General features: G+C 54.4%; 1 protein-coding gene across 1 annotated transcript in view; it reads right to left on the bottom strand.

The window, feature by feature from the left end:
• IL16 (interleukin 16) overlaps positions 1-18,348 on the bottom strand; it is a 74,494-nt gene that overhangs the window by 21,942 nt on the left and 34,204 nt on the right. The window contains exons 5-10 of the mRNA XM_030317238.1: positions 15,731-15,845; positions 9,294-9,367; positions 8,343-8,559; positions 7,836-7,953; positions 5,209-5,341; positions 812-899 (exon numbers count right to left, since the gene is read on the bottom strand). Coding sequence (XP_030173098.1) covers positions 812-899; positions 5,209-5,341; positions 7,836-7,953; positions 8,343-8,559; positions 9,294-9,367; positions 15,731-15,845 — 745 coding nt within the window. The remainder of the gene's footprint in view (positions 1-811; positions 900-5,208; positions 5,342-7,835; positions 7,954-8,342; positions 8,560-9,293; positions 9,368-15,730; positions 15,846-18,348) is intronic.

Below are 18,348 nucleotides of genomic sequence, written 5' to 3'. Positions count from 1 at the left end.
AAGATCCACCTGCCGTCCGATCCACTGGAGACAACCACTGTCCAAATATGTGTGAGTTTCTCAGTGATATTTTCCCGAGCATAAATGTTGAGTGGGTGGAAAGGGTAGAACCTTTTCTCTGAACGCTTTCAGCCTGTGTAGCCTCCTTGTCAATATTTACATGTTGTTCAATCACACACTCCACGATGGCTTGGCCGATGCCCCTCAGCTGAGCACAGAGGCCGCTAGCACCCAGGGACTGAAGTCAGTCGACCTGGTTCCCGTCCAGATGCTCTGGGCACCACACAATGTGATTTTGGGTAAGAGAGCCTCTCAGTGGCCCGCTTTTTCCTTAGAAACGTGCATAAAAATTATATGTAAACATCCAGTAAAATAATGCATGAATTAGTTCCAGTGTCTGACATGACAAGGCCTTAAGAAAGGTTAGATATTATATTATTAGGTATTTTTTCTAAAGAGTCTATTATTATGAACTTGTGATTGAAAACTCAACTGTGTATAGGGGCAACTGCCAATGACAACCTGATATAAGATGACAGGGGATGGTGGGAACAACAGAGGCCAGAGGAGTGCCGGCCCAGTGAAGAAACATACAAATTCAGATGCTTCGAACATCGTGTGCCTCCCCAACAGAGCAAACACGTGAGCCAAGCTCAGCCAGTAAGCTGCTAGCTTTCAGCCTTTGTCCACGTTGCAGGCTCGTCGGTGATGTGACAGTCACATCGCTGAGGTAGAAGGCAAGTCAATGGCTCAACCCTGAGCTGTCTAAGAAGGCAAAGACGTTCAAGTCAAAGTTCACTGTTCCTCTTACCTTCCAGGCTCCACTGATGCCTCTCCTTTCCAAACTTGACATTCTCCACAGCCTGGGCCACAGCTTCTTTGAGTTGCATTTCAGACACCTAGAAAATACCGGTCACCTCCTCAAGTAAACGGCAGCAACGTCTGCATCAGGCTCTGAGTCCTATAGCAGCTCCCAAGCGTGGCCCCTGGATGCCAGGATCTGTCCTTCCAACCCACTCTGCAAATAGCTGACAGCGTCCACTTCTAGAAACACCCTATTGAGTCCAGGGCATCAGTGGTTCTCTAGTATATTGTCAGTAAAGTCCAAAGTCTGTCAATAAAGGGGTTCCCGAGGTGGCCACTCTCGACTCTCCAACCTTCTCTCCACGGCTTGCTGAAAACCTCCAGGCAAAGCTACCACTTGATACTTTACCACTTGGAGCATTCCACTCTCGGCAATGCTGCCATGACATCATCATCACTATCTTCATCACCATCAGCGCCAGCAGCACCAGCACCACCACCAGCAGCACCGGCAGCAGCAGCACCAGCAGCAGCGGCAGCACCAGCACCAGCAGCACCAGCAGCAGCAGCGGCACCAGCAGCAGCACCAGCAGCGGCAGCAGCACCAGCACCAGCAGCACCAGCAGCAGCGGCAGCACCAGCACCAGCAGCAGCAGCACCAGCAGCAGCGGCACCAGCAGCAGCCCCAACAGCAGCGGCAGCAGCACCAGCACAGCAGCACCAGCAGCACCACCAGCAGCAGCAGCAGCACCACCACCAGCAGCAGCACGAGCAGCAGCGGCAGCACCAGCAGCAGCAGCACCAGCACCACCACCAGCAGCACCAGCAGCGGCAGCACCAGCAGCAGCAGCACCAGCAGCGCAGCACCAGCAGCAGCAGCACCAGCAGCAGCCACCAGCAGCAGCAGCCAGCAGCAGCAGCACCACCCACCAGCAGCAGCACCACCAGCAGCACCACAGCAGCAGCAACCAGCACAAGCAGCAGCGGCAGCACCAGCAGCATCAGCACCACACCACCCAGCAGCACCACCAGCAGCACCAGCAGCGGCAGCACCAGCAGCAGCACACCACACCCAGCACCGCATCAGGCAAGCAGCAGCCATCAGCAGCAGCAGCTGCAGCACCAGCATCACCACCAGCGAAGCATCATCACCACCACCACCATCATCATCACCACCATCATCTTCTTCATCACTATCATCTCATCATCACCACCACCATCATCATCATCTTCTTCATCACCATCATCATCATCACCATCGTCATCATCACCATTTTGCTGTAACAGGTCACTAACAGTTAAGCGTATGACTTTTGGAGCCACAGTATATATAAAGAACCCCTACAAATCAACAACCAAAACCAAACAGCCCAACTAAAAAATGGGAATAGAACTTGAATGGTCTTTTCTCAAAAGGATGTATACAGATGGCCGGTGAGCACCTGAAAAGGTACTCAACATCACTAATCACTGGGGAAGTGCAAATCAAAACCACAATGAGATACTGCCTCACACCCATAAGTGCTATCAAAAAAACCAGGAAACAATATGTGTTGGTAAGGATGCGAGAAATTGGAAGCCTTGTGTGCTGCTGGAGGGAATGTAAAATGGTGCAGCTGCTTTGGAAACGGTGTGGCGGTGCCTCAAAAAATTACAAATGTAATTATCACTTGGCCCAGCAATTTCACTTCTAGATACATGCCCAAGGACAATGGAGAGCGGGGACTCGAGTAGGTACGTGTACACCCCTGTCCATAACAGCATTATTCACAATAGCCAAAGGTGAAGCAACCCAAGTGGCCATTTACACATGAGTGGATAAACAAAATATGGCACGTACGTACAACCGAGTGCCATTCAGCCTTAAGGATATGCCGACGTGCGCTACAACGTGGAAGGACCTTGAAGACATTTTGCTGAGTGAAATAACCCGGTCACAGAAAGACAAGTCTTGTACGATCCCACTTACAGGAAGTACATAGAGGCGTCAACACTGTAGAGACAGAAGGTAGAATGCTGGCTTCCAGGGGCTGGAGAGAGAGCGAATGGTGAGCTGTTTAATGGATACAGAATCCCAGCTTTACGAGAGGAAAAGCGATCTGAAGGCGGCCGGTGGTGCTGGTGTCCACCCCACTCATGCCATTGAACTATACGCTTGCGAGTGGGGAAGATGGTCAGTTTCACGTTAGATGTATTTTACCACAAGGACCAGGTAATAACAATACGCGAATCACCGACAGCGCTGGGCACGTCGCCCGGCAAGCGGCAAACTCTCAGTACAGGAGAGTTAATATCGCCGGCAGTTCTGCAAGGGCAAAGACCGCTCCCCAGTTTCAGAGCTGAGACACCAGGGGTGCTGGGAGATCAGATGAATGTCCAAGAGGTCACTGCGAGTGAGACAGGAGCCCGGCATCCCTCTGTGTGCGCACCGGTCGTCCCCGCCTGCAACGCCTTCCAGGCTTCCAGACCCGGCTCCGTTTTCTGGGTCGCCGGCACCCTGACTCCCTCAGCCTCCGTGGCCTGTCTGTGTGCGCCCTGCCGTGCCCCTCCAGCCGGCACCAAGCTCCTCGAGGCCAGGGCTCCGGCCTTGGCCCCACACCCTGACTCCAACTCCACTGCCCTCTCCACACGGGACCCCAGAGCGGCAAGAGTCGCTGAGCCCGCCTCCTTTCCTTCTGTCGCCCAGAGCTGTAGTCGAAGTCCTTGTTCACCTGAGTACGACGCTTGCTTCTCTCTCGGGTGCTCCTCCTTCGTCTAGTGCCACCACGGAACAGAGCTGGGCTCGAGCCCCACTACACCAGCTGCGTGTAGATCTGCCTGTCAGTCTACCTCTGTCCTGTTTCCGCGGGGAGTTGGGAGTCTGTTAGCTACAAGTGCAGGCTTTGAAGCCTAGCGTCTTCCTGTAGGAGCTCCACCACGGGGCGAGTTCCTTTTTCCTTCCTGAGCCTCGGTGCCCTCCTCTGTGAACTAGCAGGGAGCATCATACTGACTTCAGAGGGTTCTTCGACAACTAAACGCTATCGCGCTTGTCACGTCTTTGAGCAAGTATGCCTGATACACTCAAGGATTCCATAGTGACTATCACAGCGTCCCCAAAGGAACCCCAGCAATGCCCACGGTGTCCACTCCCAAGGCTCCCTCCAACCTGGGCTCCGCTTCTCAGCCATTATCAGCCCTGAGTCTCACCGCCTACTGGACACCCCATGGGTACCTCAATCTGCTTACGCCCACATGAGACCACTTCCTCCCTCCCAACCCCCTCCTCCTTCCCTTCTCGCCACTGGGGGGTGCTGTCGCCATCGCTCGGTCTTCCGATCCCCAAGCACCCCAGTCATCCTAGACCCCTGTGCCCCAGGCTAATCAGCCAACAGTACAAACAATTCTTCCCCAACTGGCTCCATCCCTCTGCCCACATCTACTGTGAAGTTCAGGCCCTCACCATCTGGTTCCTTTCTCTTCCAAACTCCAGGATATACCCACCCCCCACCCCGTCCTCCAGGGCACAACCAACAGTTAAAAAAATAAAATCTCGCCTGCTTCCGATTCTGTGTCTCCCTCGCTCTCTGCCCCTCCCCAACTCACGCTCTGTCTCTCTCTCTCTCAAAAATAAATAAACGTTAAGAAATTTAAAAAATAATAAAATAAAATCTGAACATTACTGCACGAACAGCCACACACCCTCCCCTCGCTCCTCACCCCCCGCAGAATGCCACGCACGCTCCTAAGTATCCCGTGTGACTCCCATGCCATGCCGACCTGTACCCTTAGCCTCTCCACCTACGCCCGCACCCCAGCCCCACGCTCCTCCCTTCCATGGCAGGTCCCTTCCTGACTCTGTAGCTCCACGGAACGACCTTCCTCAAATCCTCTGCCCAGAGACAACTAACTCCTGGTAATTCTTGCTTCATGAATTACCTACCTACCTTCATGCAACCTTCCTTTCTGTCTCCCTCTTCTCCCTGTCTTCCCACCCTGTGTTGTAATTATTTGTAGGTCATCGTCTCCAGCCAGACCCCGAGCCCCAGAGGGCAAGACCATGTGCTACGAACTTGTCCGTTCCTGTATGCTGGGGTGCGCAGCTCCCGACAGTCGCGTAGTGAGCGGGTCCCTACTCGGTGCACGGATGAATTGGCCCCGGCCTCCACGTGCAGGGACCCTGGGTCTGTATCTTCCTGCCCGAGAGCTTGTCACCAGCTGTAAGAGCTTCCCTAAGCTCTTAGTTGCCTCTGGCGTCTAGGAGTCGGCCAGCGGACCCCCGCTGCGTTCACTCGCTATTACACTTGGAACAGGTTCTTGGGAACTCGGGTCCAAACCCAGAGGGCATCACCCGTGTTCATCCATTGCTTGTCCCAAGTACGGAAAGAGTGAGCCTGGGAGGAAGAAGACGTCCCGGTGGGGTGTTACCTGTGGGTCTGGGTGCCGGCTGACGATGATGGGGACGGGCCCAGGACTGCAGTGACTCAGGATCGCGTAGACTTCATTGAGCGTCAGGCAGCGCACAGGGGAGTCATTGATTTCCACGATCTCGTCCCCACACCTGGGAGAGCATACACGGAAGCCGTCAGCGAGCTAACCCTCGTGGCGTTCGGACGCTCCCTTCCCTGACACCCCACTCAGGGACTTCGCTCTCTGACGGGACCTAAAACTTACACCAATAAATAGAGCTCCTTAGCCACCCGACTGACATTCAGAGCAGGACGGACCAAGGCAGTGCACGCTCACTCCTCGCTGCGCGACCACAGCGTGGGGGACGTTTCATACCCATCTCGTGGGTCAACGTGAACAAAAGTTGGTCTGAACTTTCCTCTTCGTCTTCCCCATTAAACTCTGTCTAACCGAGATGGGGGGGTGTAAGTTAACCCGATTTAAGCGATTAACCAATGAACTGTGATATAAGCAATCACATCCTCTCCTCGGGCCTCACTGTTCCCATCTGTAGAATGGTTAGGAGGAAAGACGGATGCTTTGCGCTAACAGGTAAAGAAGATATAACTGGGCTGGGAGCAGCGGAAGCCCTTGCAAAAAGAAGGAAGGAGAGAAAGCATGGAGTTCATTCTCGTTGGAAGATGGGGATCGAGTTATGGAAAATTGAGAGGTGCCCTGTTACCTACCCAGAAAAAAAGAAAAAACACAAGGGAGGTAGAAAAGATAGGGATGTATCCGTACTTGGAGGATTTGGGCAATCCAACCCCCTTGTCTCGGAGCTGGGGAAACCGAGGCACAGAGGGTGAAATATTCTCAATAAGACCTAGCTTAGAGTTTAAAAAAAAAAAAAAGGCTTTTTCTAGAAACAGCCACGTAGTAAATGTCTTAGGCTTTGCAGTTCACACCCTGTTGCAATGACTAAACTCTGATGTTGCAGCGTGGAAACAGCAGATGTAGACGACGTGTCAACAAACGAGCGTGGCTGTGTTCCAATAAAACTTTCTTTAAAAAAACCAAGCAGGTGATGGGCCCCAGTTTGCTGACCACTGGTCTGGCGGGTTATCAGCCCAGCGGGGATCGGAACGCAGGTCTCCAGGGCTGAGTTCACCGTCCCTCCCACTGTGGTCTGCCATCTCCCGTCACAGTTCCGCTCAGCCGGTCCCCCTTCCCCTTTGCTAAGAAAGCACGCATTTTTGGGGCGCCTGGGTGGCTCAGTCGGTTGAGCATCTGACTTCGGCTCCGGTCACGACCTCACGGTTCGTGGGTTCGAGCCCCGCGTCGGGCTCTGTGCCGACGGCTCGGAGCCTGGAGCCTGCTTCGGATTCTGAGTCTCCCTCTCTCTCTGCCCCTCCCCTGCTTGTGCTCTGTCTCTCTCTCAAAAATAAATAAACATTTTAAAAACTTAAAAAAAAAAAAGAAAGTGCACATTTTCTTTGATGTAACTGAAGACCACCGCAGAAGCTTCCAGAACAATCCCTACCCAGCTGCAGGTCTAGGGTGGACGACTCTCTGTCTGAAGGGATTAGGGCTAAGGCCGTTGTGGTGACTGTGCAGTCATGTCCCAGGTGACAACATGGCAGTTCAGCAAACGGCTGTCACCATCCTGCACGTGACAACAGCAAATCCGTCTCGAATCTAAAGCACCATCGAGACGGCATCCCGAGCAGGCGTTGCCCTTACACGGACTGCAGTGGTGGGAAAACCTTCAAAACTATGACAAAACTCTCCGGAGTTAGCAAGCCTCGAACCCAGTGAGAGAAGGGACACGCGAAGATGCGTGAACCGGAAATATCGTGACAGGTTAAACCGGGGTCAATGGCACCGAAACCCAACTCGCTTACTGGAAAGGAGATTCAGACTCGGGCATCTCTTAGAAGTTATCTGCAGGGACGTAGGTCTGGAGCGTCCGCAAGGATCTGGTTTATACCATCAAGAAACTGAGTTGACACTACTGATTTGCTTCGTAAGTGAGCGTCTTTCTCCGTACAGGGTGCACAGGCAAACCTCCTCGGGGCTCCTATTTACATCACCGTAAATTCTGTGCTACTTAGATCTGAATCAAGGTGTGTTCACTTCCTGTTTCCCATTCTGGACCGGCATTCCCTGAGATAATGCCTCTTCTTTTCTTTTTTCTTTTTTCTTTAAGGACAGAGCAAGGAGGAGAGCCAGAGAAAGAGGGAGAGAGGATCCCAAGCGGGCTCCGTGCCGTCAGCACAGAGCCCCACGTTGGGCTCGATCTCACCAACCGTGACCTGAGCTGAAATCAAGCGTCGCACGCTTCACCAGCCGAGCCCCCCAGGAGCCGAGACAATGCCTCTTGAACTGCAACGTGCACACAGATCCCTGAGGGTCTTGTGAAAAGGCGGGTTCCGCCGTGGCAGGTCTGGAGAGGGGCCCGAGATGCTGCATTGCTAGCAAACTCCCGAGGGATCTCGCTGCCACTGGTCCGGGGACCACAGCTGGAAGAACGAGGCTCTGAGCCACGCTTGGGTCATTCTACATATCTCGTCTCCAAATTAACCTGCTGCCTTCTAAGGAATTCCTTCCCCCGATGGAAATCAGGGCTGTTGTTATTGTTGTTTTCAAACACAGAAATGAGGACATACCAGAGCCGTCCATCCAAGTGTGCCACAGACCCCGGAGAGAGCGTGTGAACGAAAATGCCGGAGATGCACTGGAAATAGGGCACACTGCACAGGCCGATGCCCAGACCGACGCCAGCCTCTGGAAGGCAGAGCAGGAGGGAGGGCGGGGGGCTCGGGACCGAGCGCGAAGGACCTTGGCTCCCCTGCCACGGTTAAGAACGACGGTGCTCAAGGAGGGGTCCCCGCCCCAGACCTCACGGCGTATTTCGCTGTGCCCGCAGCCCTGGCCCCGGTTCCCATGTGTGGTGTCGCCTTGTTGGGGTATGCTCTGCCCCTCGCCCCACAACCCCAGGCTGAGCGTGGACGGTGCGTCCTGGGCTTCTGCAAACAGAGCCGCAGGCCTCGCTGCTCGACGGTGGCTGCAGAATCTGCTTGTAGGCGACAGACACCCTGTCCTGTCTCGGAAAGTCTCGGGGGGGCCCCCTGGTGGCAGGAGACCCAGGCAGGAGGGCAGGGGCGCAATCCCACCTTTCTGCAGAGAGACCTCCACCATGACTCTGTAGTTGGGCTTGGCCGTGCTGGGGGGGGCGGCGGGGCTCCCCAAGCCGAAGGGCCCGCTGTCCTTGGTGGCACAGGTGCTGGAGCTCAGGGAGCGGCACAGCGGGGGCGACAGGTGGCTGCTCGGCGAGTGGGGTGCCGTCAGGCGCGTTCTCACGGTGAGGGTCAGGAGCCCCTTTTTGGCTTGCTGAAAGGAAGGGACCATGTGTCGCAGCGCTCAGCAGCTGTGTGAGCGTGCGTGTGCGTGTGCGTGGTGTGGAAGTGTGTGTGCATACGTGTACGGTCTATATCTGCACGTATACACAGATACAAAACATCGTATACGGAACATACACACGTGCATACATGCCCCGGATGGGATTGAACTGAACTGATTACCCAGAGACTGAAAGCATCTTTTAGTGACTGCCTTAAAACTTAAAACAGATTTGGGGCGCCTGGGGGGCTCGGTCGGTTGAGCGTCTGACCTCGGCTCGGGTCACGATCTCGCGGTCCGTGGGTTCGAGCCCCACGTCGGGCTCTGTGCCGACGGCTCGGAGCCCGGAGCCTGCTTCGGATTCCGTGTCTCCCTCTCTCTCTGCCCCTCCCCCACTCACACTTTGTCTCACTCTGTTTCTCAAAAATAAATACATGTAAAAAAAAAATTTTTTTTAACTCAAAACAGATTTGCAAATATATCGGCATAACTACGCTGAGTGTCTTCAAACAGTTCTATAAATCTTCAGTGGTTGAGACACACCCGCAGCAATCCTGATAACACTCTTATTTCCGGAGCTGGGCCCTTTTTCTCAACCCTGTGCCCAGATGAGCACCAGCGGGGCGCCCCATGAGAAGGACCCCACAGTTTGAGTCTGCGGGTTTGAATGGAGGAGGGGGCCCGAAACCCCGGGGTCTGGCCGTGTACCGACAACGAGCGGTCACCTTGAACTTGCGCAGGGCGTCCTGGTGAGTTAGTCCGGCCATCGATTCTCCGTTGAGCTCCAGAATTTCATCCCCTGTTGGGAGAGGGAGAAATCACAGTAGAGACGCGTGTGACCCATGGGGGGCAGGCGTGTATGCAGCCCATGGGGAAGCCTTCCTCGCCCGGGACTCTCCCCCCGGAGGCAGGCGGGCCCCAGCTCTCTGAGGCCCCTCCAGGGTCCTCGGCTGGCACACAGGCCTGGCCTGACCCGTCCGGCCTGCCCGCTGGCTTTGCCCGCCTCCCCCCTGCCTCCCTGACCCTCCCGCCAGGTGTTCCCACGGCTCATTTCCTGATGCAACACCGCCCGCCCTTCTCAGGATGTTGTCTGCCTTCGGGGCCCTTCTCCCACCTTGTTCACCTGCCTCGCTCCGGCTTAATTTCCCATGTGTCCTCACGGCACCTGTGTCCACCACTAACCATCACAGCTCGGCCCCGTGGGTGGGTGGTGACCAGTGACCCGGGGAAGACTCTCCCCTCCGGGCAGGTCGCTCCCCGGCCAGGGGATTTGTCTGATCAGACGGTGTGTCCCCAGGGCCAGTTCTGGGGAGGGGGGACCTGCCCGGTGCTCAGGACACGTGAGAAGGTGATGCTTCCAGAACGCAACATAGCCCCGTTTTGCAGAAGAGGAAAGTGAACCCAGAGCCGTCCCAAGCCACCCGGTGAAGAGAATTAGGAAGCCGGCCCTTTCACCGCGAGCCGCTCCCTCACAAATATGCCTAATAGGCCCATTTTTTTCTGTATCCTGAAGTCCATCTTTATGGGGACGGAAAACCAATGTCTCCCCTTTACTGAATGTGCTCAACAAACGGGGAGCGTTTGTTCTGCATTCAGGGCTGCGCTGGGCACGTTGGACGCCCTGCTCGTCACGCAGCCATGCGGTCTGGTTGTTAGTAGGTGCATCTGCGGTCACCTCACTATGGTCCCCTCGCAGACAATCCAGCCCTCTTCCCCGGTTGTTCGAAAGGTGGTTCTGCCTTTGCCTCTGAGAGTCGGAGGCTCCACTGCGATGCCCCCGGGTGCTTCCTCACCCTGAAATGCCGTGCCTTAAAATGATTCCGGAAAATTCTTAGCCACTGTCTCATTGCCCTTTCGTTCCCCTCTTTCACGCTGTTCTTTCTTTCTAGAACGCGTCTCCCCTGTGGGCCTTCTCGCCCACCCTCCCTGTTTCTCTAACACTCCTATTCTTCTCCACGGCTCCGTGCAGCCCGCCGGACCACTTCCAGCTCCCGACTCCCCTTGGGGCTGTGCTGTGTCTGCTGTCGACACGTCCACTGAGTTGACAATTTCAATCACGTGCCTTTTGTACAAGTTGCTTTTTTCACCACGTTCCGTTCTTTCCTTGTTGTTCATATGCCCTCTTTTGCCTTTTCAAAGCTCTCTTTAAACACAGTGATTCTAAACAAATACAAAAATTCTAATGCAAAGGGGTAGGTGTATTTACAGCATTATCTACAAGAGCCAGATCGTGGAAATGGCCCAAGTGTCCACTGATAGATGAATGGATAAAGAAGATGTGGTGTATATACGATGGAATATTATTCAGCCATAAAAAAAAAAAAAACCACGAAATCTTGCCATTTGCAACGACCTGGATGGAGCTGGAGTGTATAATGCTAAGCGACATAAATCAATCGGAGAAAGACAGATACAGAACCATATGATTTCGCTCACGTGCGGAATTTAAGAAACAAAACAAAGAAAGAAAGAAAAAAGAGACAGGCCAAGAAACAGACTCGTAACCGTAGAGAACACACTGTTGGTCACCAGAAGGGAGGGGGGTGGGGGCGGGAGAAACGGGAGACGGGGACTAAGGAGGACACTTGTCGTGACGAGCACAGGGTGACGTATAGAAGTGCTGAATCACTGTATTGCACACCTGAAACTAATATAACACTGTAAGTATTATATGCACTGAATTAAAATGAATAATATATTCATGCACATATAATAATATATTATATGCACTGAATTAAAATGAATAAATGCACTGAAATTAAAATGAAAACTTAATTAAAAATTGCATAATACAAAAACATAGTAATTCTACAGTGTCTTTTAGACTGCTCTGTGATCTCAGGGTTTTGAGGGCTAGCACTCGGGTCGGTTATTCCTGCCAGCGCTCATCAACAGGGGATATTTCCTAATGTCCTGTGTGCTCTTTGTGTCGAACTCCCTTTTCCGGGGGCCAGTGTTTCTCTGGGGTTTTCCCAGAGAACCCCAAGAGGCAGTCCAGAGCTTTCACTGCTTCGGGACAAGTGTTAACATTAGGTTCTCGGCTTGGAGCGTCCTGCACTCGGTAGAGACTATAAATGTGGCCAGAACACTCCCACACGACACGGGTCCTTCTTTTCCTGTGGGAGATGTCTTTTCCTCACACCCAAGAGCCACAGGCAAAGGTAGGTTTGCTCACTGCTTCCCTGGGGCCCGATGGCCTTCCAAGAGGGCAGCTCGTGAGGCTTCACACGGACCCATGGCCATGTCCCCTGTCCCATGTGGGCAACTAAGTCTGGGTCCCCGGCCCTTCAGCCCTTTGGGCACCAGTTCCACGGGCCATCACACCCTCAACTCCTAAGACTGCCGTACTTAGATTTAAAGTTTCCATGTGCCACGTTACCCAGCACGTCTACGTGTCGAAAATCAAGGGCGGAAGTGGGCTGGGGACAGGATTCAGATCAGCGTCACCTGTGAGGTTGCCAGAATTGGACCAAAAATGAAAGAATCAGTCCTCGCACTTCCGACAGTCCAAGCTGAGTGGAAACGGACAAGTTTTAAAAATAACTAAAATATAACTATTATGTCGGAAGGAAGAATACACAGAGGACGTATTTCAGAAATGGTCACCCTTCCTCCCCTCCTCATGGGCAAGAGATTGAGTGATTGGTTACGGAGGGTGGAGCCTAAGTGATCGCTGGGTGTGCCATCGGTTACAGGCTGGGTGTGCAATGTAATGATTTGACAATTACATACATTACGAAATGTTCAGCAGGGTGAGTGGACTCACCCTCTGTCGTCACCCAAGGTTATTACGGTATCATCAACTACATTCCCTAAGCTGTACTTTCATCCCACGACTTCTTTCTTTTGTGACTGGAAGCGTGTCGTCTTCCCCATCACCTAATCCGTCCGTCTGACCTAATCCCGCCCCTCTGACGGCCACCACTTTGTTCTCTGTGTTTACGAGCCAGTGTCTATTTTTCTTGCTATTGTGAATCACGTGGCATTTTGTCTGGCTTCTTTCGCTTAGCATAACACCCTCTGGATGCATCCACGCTGTCACCAATGGCAAGATTTCATTCTTTTTTGGCTGAGTAACAGCCCACTGTAGACGTACACCACACCTTTGTTATCCGTTCGTCTATCGATGGACTCTTGAGTTGCTCCCATAACTTGGCCGTTGTAAGTAGTGCTGCAACACACAGGGTGCTTATATCTCTTTGAATCCGCGTTTTCATTTTCTTTGCGTAACTACTCAGAAGTAGAGCTGCTGGATCACAGGGTACTTCTCTTTTTAGTTTTTTGAGGAACCTCCGCACTGTTTCCCATAGCGGCTGCACCAGGTTGCATCCGCAACCACAGCGCACGAGGGTTCCTTTCTCTCCACATCCTCACCAACACTTGTTTCTTGAGAAACGACCATTCTCGGTGACGTGAAGGGCTGAACTTCCCTCGTGAGCCCCGACAGAACTACTCTTTGGACAGTCCTGGTCCTCGTTGGGCCATATCTGGTGGGAAGCGATTAAACTAAATCTTACACAACCGTTTCTTTCGCAAGCAGAATACAAATAAAACATCATTAGCCTTGATCTGTGCTCCAAACTTTTGTTGCAGCTGGATGTACCCCCCATCCAATGGCAGATTCTAGAACTTTACTTTGAAGGAGTGACAAACGGTGATTTTGTTCATCATTAGAGGCTAGAATCAAGGACTGCGGTAGATTAGCTGAACGTCTTTCCCACCGAATTTTTATGATTGGTATTAACGAAAAGGGGAGGGGAGAAAAAGAAGGTTGACAGGGCAGGTTTGCATTCTGGAAAGAAAACAAGACACAGCACACTGTTTTCCTGCCACCTCCACTCAACTCCCTCACTTTTTGTTTAAGTAAAGAGAAGTCCAAAACATAACCAAACAAAATATAGCACATTCTCAAGATTCTGATGCCCCGTTTCTCCCTTTGTCTCGTTGATCCCTTTTCTTTCCCCGCCTCTTGATTTAGCTACTCCCCCCTAGAGCCTGCCTCCGCCCTCCTCTCTTCCCTCCCTCCTTCATCGGCCCTATAACTCAAGTGTTGTCCACAACCCCCAGTCTACACCCAGCCCTCCTCCCTCCCTGGGCTGGAGACAGCGACACCGCCTGCTGGACAGCGCCACCTGGTGGCCGCCCAGAGCCAAGCCTCTGCCTTGGCCTTTTTCCTCCTCCGTATGTCCTGCTCCAGGTTAAGTTCACTAAGACCAGGAACACTTTCTCGGACCCAGGGAGGCTGTCTCATCTGCACCTGCCTCCTCCCAGGAAGACAGGCTCAGGCAAGACCCTTAAGAGCTGGAGTCTGGCCCTTAGGACAGCCTCTCAAAGGGCTTCACAGCCTCTGGGCTCTTGCTGGCCCGTCTCATCCTGCCTTCTGCTTCCCGAATCACCTGAGAACCCTGGTCATAGCTGGTCCCTCCCAAATTATAAAAACCTTCAAAGGTTCCCCACTGCCTCCCCGACAAAATCCGGAAGCGTAAGCGTGCATGAGGTTGAGGTCGGCAAACTTTTTCTACGAAGGGCCAGGTACCGTAAGCTCGGCCGGCCGCGCGCCCTCTGCTCAACTAGGCAACGTTGCACAACTACGCAACACGGCTGTCGTGAACACAAAAGCAGCTTCAGACAACAGAATGAGCCGCGAGCATGGCTGGGTCCTCGTAGAGCTCGTCTCTGGACCCTGAAATTTGCATCTCATTCGGTTCTCTCTCACCACAAAGACTTGCAAATTCCTCTGACTTTGCTCAGCCACTTAGAAATATGGGATCCAGCACGTATGCTTTTAGGGATGCACCCAAAAGATACAAAACGACAGAACCGAAGGGGCACACGCACCCCAGTGTTTACAGCAGCGCTATCAACAACAGCCAAATTATGGAGAGACCCCAAGGGTCCACCAACTGATGAACGGATAAAGAAGATGTGGTCTGTGTACACAACGGAATATTACTCGGCCGTCAAAAAGAATGAAACCTTGCCACTTGCCACGATGTGGATGGAGCCAGAGAGGAGTATTACGCTAAGTGAAATCAATCGCTCCGAGAAAGACCAATGCCAATTGATCTCGCTCACGTGTGGAATTTCAGCAACAAAACAGATGAAAATACGGGAAGGGGGGAAGGAGAAGAGAGGGCAACAAACCGTAAGAGACTCCTGAAGACAGAGAACAAACTGAGGGCTGCTGGAGGGGGGTGAGGGGGGGACGGGACAGACGGGGGATGGGCATCGAGGAGGGCACCCGTTGGGATGAGCACCGGGTGTCGTGCGTAAGCGACGAGTCACTGGGGTCTACTGCTGAAGCCAGCACGATACTGCGCATTAACTCAGTAGAATTTAACTTTAAAGAAAGAAAAGACACACGAGAACCAGTCTCTATTTGTGAGCAGGATGAAAATGGGCCGCGGGCCTGACGTCCCCGGAGTTTGCCATCCCTGCCCTAACCAAGGTGGGTCCTTACCGGTGGCTAGGCTCCCAGCGCGACTCACAGAAACTGTCCCGACAGGGAGGGTGGGGACACCGAGGTCACCTCTCTTAAGCATCCCGCGGGCCCCCCCAGTGTCTGGCCTCGCCCGCCCCTGAATTTTGACCCCTAGTTGAAGTTTGGGAGTGTCCCCGGGCCAAGCCTGTTCGCCAATACTCCCAGCATGATGGAGGGGCCCTCAGGAGGCAGCTCTGACCCCCGGGGATGGCCAGGGGCCTGTCCCAGACAGGAAAGCGGGCGGGCCATGAGCTCCTCAGAGGAGGGATCATATCTGATCAGCCTGTTTCTGGAGCCGAGAACACAGAGGGCTTACAGAGGACGTTCATCAGACGCATTAGAAGCACAGGGCCTGTCGCCGGGTGACTGTGAGTCGGGAGGGCAGGAAAGAAGGGAGAGGGTGGCGGGGACACCAGCAATGGAGGTGGGGGGGGCCTTGGACAGGAAGGGAGGGGAGGCGGACACCTCGGCCTTGTGTCCCAGGCTGGCTACGGGAGCTGGGCCGTGGGCAGACACACCCAGCACCATGCCGGTCACGACGGAACCGTCGGGGATGTGTGCCGCGGACCCCAGAATCCACGCCGGCCGAATTCCGCAGGCTGAAGACACAGGCTGCCCTGCGCTGTCTTCTGTGGGCCAGTGACCCCTCAGATGTCACCCGGCGAGAGACGAGAAACCTACCTTCTTGCAGCCGTCCGTCCGCTGCCGCCGCTCCCCCCGCAAAGATGGTTTTGACGTAAATTCCGATGGGGCCGTAAATGCTGTCCCTTCCCCCGACGATGCTGAAGCCCAGGCCCTGGGGGGAAGAAGAGGAGACTGGCATTAGGGATGTTCCAGGCCGAGCGCCTGCCCCAACCCCCAACCCCCAACCCTCAACGAAGGAGCCGGGGAGGAGAAAGGCGCCCTTGGTGTCAGATGCCTCGGGACCTCACAGGGGAATGGGGAAAGCCATGACCTCCAGGCCGGACCGTACCGGGTGGGGCCTGGGCTCTCACACAGAGTCGTGTCCCGACACAGAACTTGTGCCATGGCCGGAGAATCCCAGACGGGGCCGAGCCCGGGGTCTGCCTGTCTGGCTGGCATCTCGGGGCACATCACCTCCCGTCTCCGAGCCCTCGCTTAGCCCCTTGTACGATAATGCTCATAACCTCACTCACAGGATTGTGTTAGAAAATCCAGTGAGGGGCGCCTGGGGGGCTCCGTCGGTTGAGCGTCCGACTCCGGCTCGGGTCACGATCTCGCGGCGCGTGGGTTCGGGCCCCGCGTCGGGCTCTGTGCCGACGGCTCGGAGCCTGGGGCCTCCTTCCCATTCTGTGTCTCCCTGTCTCTCTGCCCCGCCCCCGCTCACGTTCTGTCTCTCTCTTTCTCACAAGTAAACAAACACTTTAAAAATCTAAAAAAAAAAAAAAAAGGAGGAGAAGGAGGAGGAGGAGGAGGAGGAGGAGGAGGAGGCCTGGGGGTCAAGAAGTGTTGGGTCACTGTCCGAGTTCCACGGCCAATGAACCAGGCGCCCCCGGGGAAGTCCTGGGGCTTCCCAAGCCCTCAGTGTCCTCAGCCAGAAAACGGAGATGCTAACAGGGCTTTCGTGAGCATCAGAGGAGACATTGCTTGCAAAGCCCTCGGCCCAGCGCCTGGCCTTGTGGTAGCTGCCTTCTTGCCTGATTCGATTTTGACTCTTCCTCAAGCACTTAGGGATCCTTCTGGCTCTGCCTCATCCTCCTCCTGAACTCCCCCCACCCCCGACCCCACTCCAGGTTGCCACCCGGGACACGCGGCCTTCCTTCCGTGGCTGGGTCGTGCGGGTGGACGGCGGGAGGCCCGCCCGGCCTCTGAACCCACCGCCCTGCCCTGCACGCGGGCCTCCCGCACCGAGTGGCCCGCCTCGCTCGGTCCCCGGGCCCCCGCGGCCCGGCTCGGTCCGCCCAGAGACACGGAACGTGGATTTAGCGAATGTGCCTCTTACAGACCCCGAGATACATTAAACCGTCTTCGGTGCTCTTTGCGCTCTTCTGGGCAGGGCCGACAATTGAAAAGCCAACCGTGTCTTAAATACCTTCCACCGAAATCCAGGCAGGGGTGCGGGGTGGAAAGCACTGTGATTTACTAGCCAGAAAGTCGGGCCGTTAGGCGAGAAGTCAGCACCGGAGAGGATTTCTCCTTTGTAGGGAGAGGACCGGTCGGGTCAGCATCTTGTGCTTCGTCTTACTCACCGGTCTGCTGTGCTCCCGGGAGCGGGAGGGGGTGAGGGCCGGGGAGGAAAGACCCAGCGTGAGGAGACCCCCTCCTCTGACCAGAGCGGAAGTAGCAACAGCCCTTTCCCCCCAGGCCACGTGCCAAAGTTATATTAGGTGGGTTTGAAAAAAAAAAACAAAAACAAAATCAAAAACAAACCATCTGATTTACTTGGGCTCGTCTGGGAACTTTGCAGCAACTGCCCACGTCTATTCCGGAATATTCTGGAAGCAACGCAAAAGACATTCGGGATGCCCCCACCCCCACCCCCCACCTCTGCCTCGTCCCTCCCTTCAGGATTTGTCAGTTGTGGGGCAGAAATCGGCATGAATATATCCACCTGGGGGACACACGTGGCCTGGACGTGTCCTCCCCAAACTTCAAAGACTGCAGCCGTTGGGAGGTGAGCAAGTCGTATTGGTGGTGCCCTCGGGATGGATGAGGGGCCCTTATAAAGGAGAGAGGGGGCCCTTATAAAGGGGCCCAGAGCGCTCCCTCGGCCCCCCGCCATGTGCCCTGTGCAGACACAGAGAGAAGGCCCCGTCCACGAACCAGGAAGCCGGTCCTCCACACACAGCAAATCTGCGGGCACCTTCATCTTGGACTCTCCAGCCTCCGTAACCACGAGAATGTGCTATTTAAGCCACCTCGTCTGGGTTTTTATTACAGAGGCCTGAACCGACAAAGACACGACGTCAATGATTTGAATTTAACCGTCAGGTGAAACTAACTTCTAAATAGTTTGTGGTGTTTACTTATTTTTGAGAGAGAGAGAGAGAGAGAGATCACGAGTGGGGAGGGGCAGAGACAAGGAGACACAGAATCCGAAGCAGGCTCCAGGCTCCGAGCTGTCGCACAGAGCCCGACGCGGGGCTCGAACCCCTGAACAATGGGATCATGACCCGAGCCGAGGTCCGACGCTCAACCGACTGAGCCACCCTAGAACTAACTTCTAAAAACATCACCCCAAATCCAAGCTGGCGAGCAGTTGCCCTGCGGTGGCCCACACAGGGTCCCCCCCAACCCCCCACGGGTTCATCTCGACTCTCACACCCACAGCCAGAACC

Source organism: Lynx canadensis, chromosome B3 (assembly GCF_007474595.2).
Source record: "Lynx canadensis isolate LIC74 chromosome B3, mLynCan4.pri.v2, whole genome shotgun sequence".
Classification (NCBI taxonomy): domain Eukaryota; kingdom Metazoa; phylum Chordata; class Mammalia; order Carnivora; family Felidae; genus Lynx; species Lynx canadensis.
Note: the sequence above shows the minus strand (reverse complement) of the source record. Positions and strands in the feature narration are given on the sequence as shown.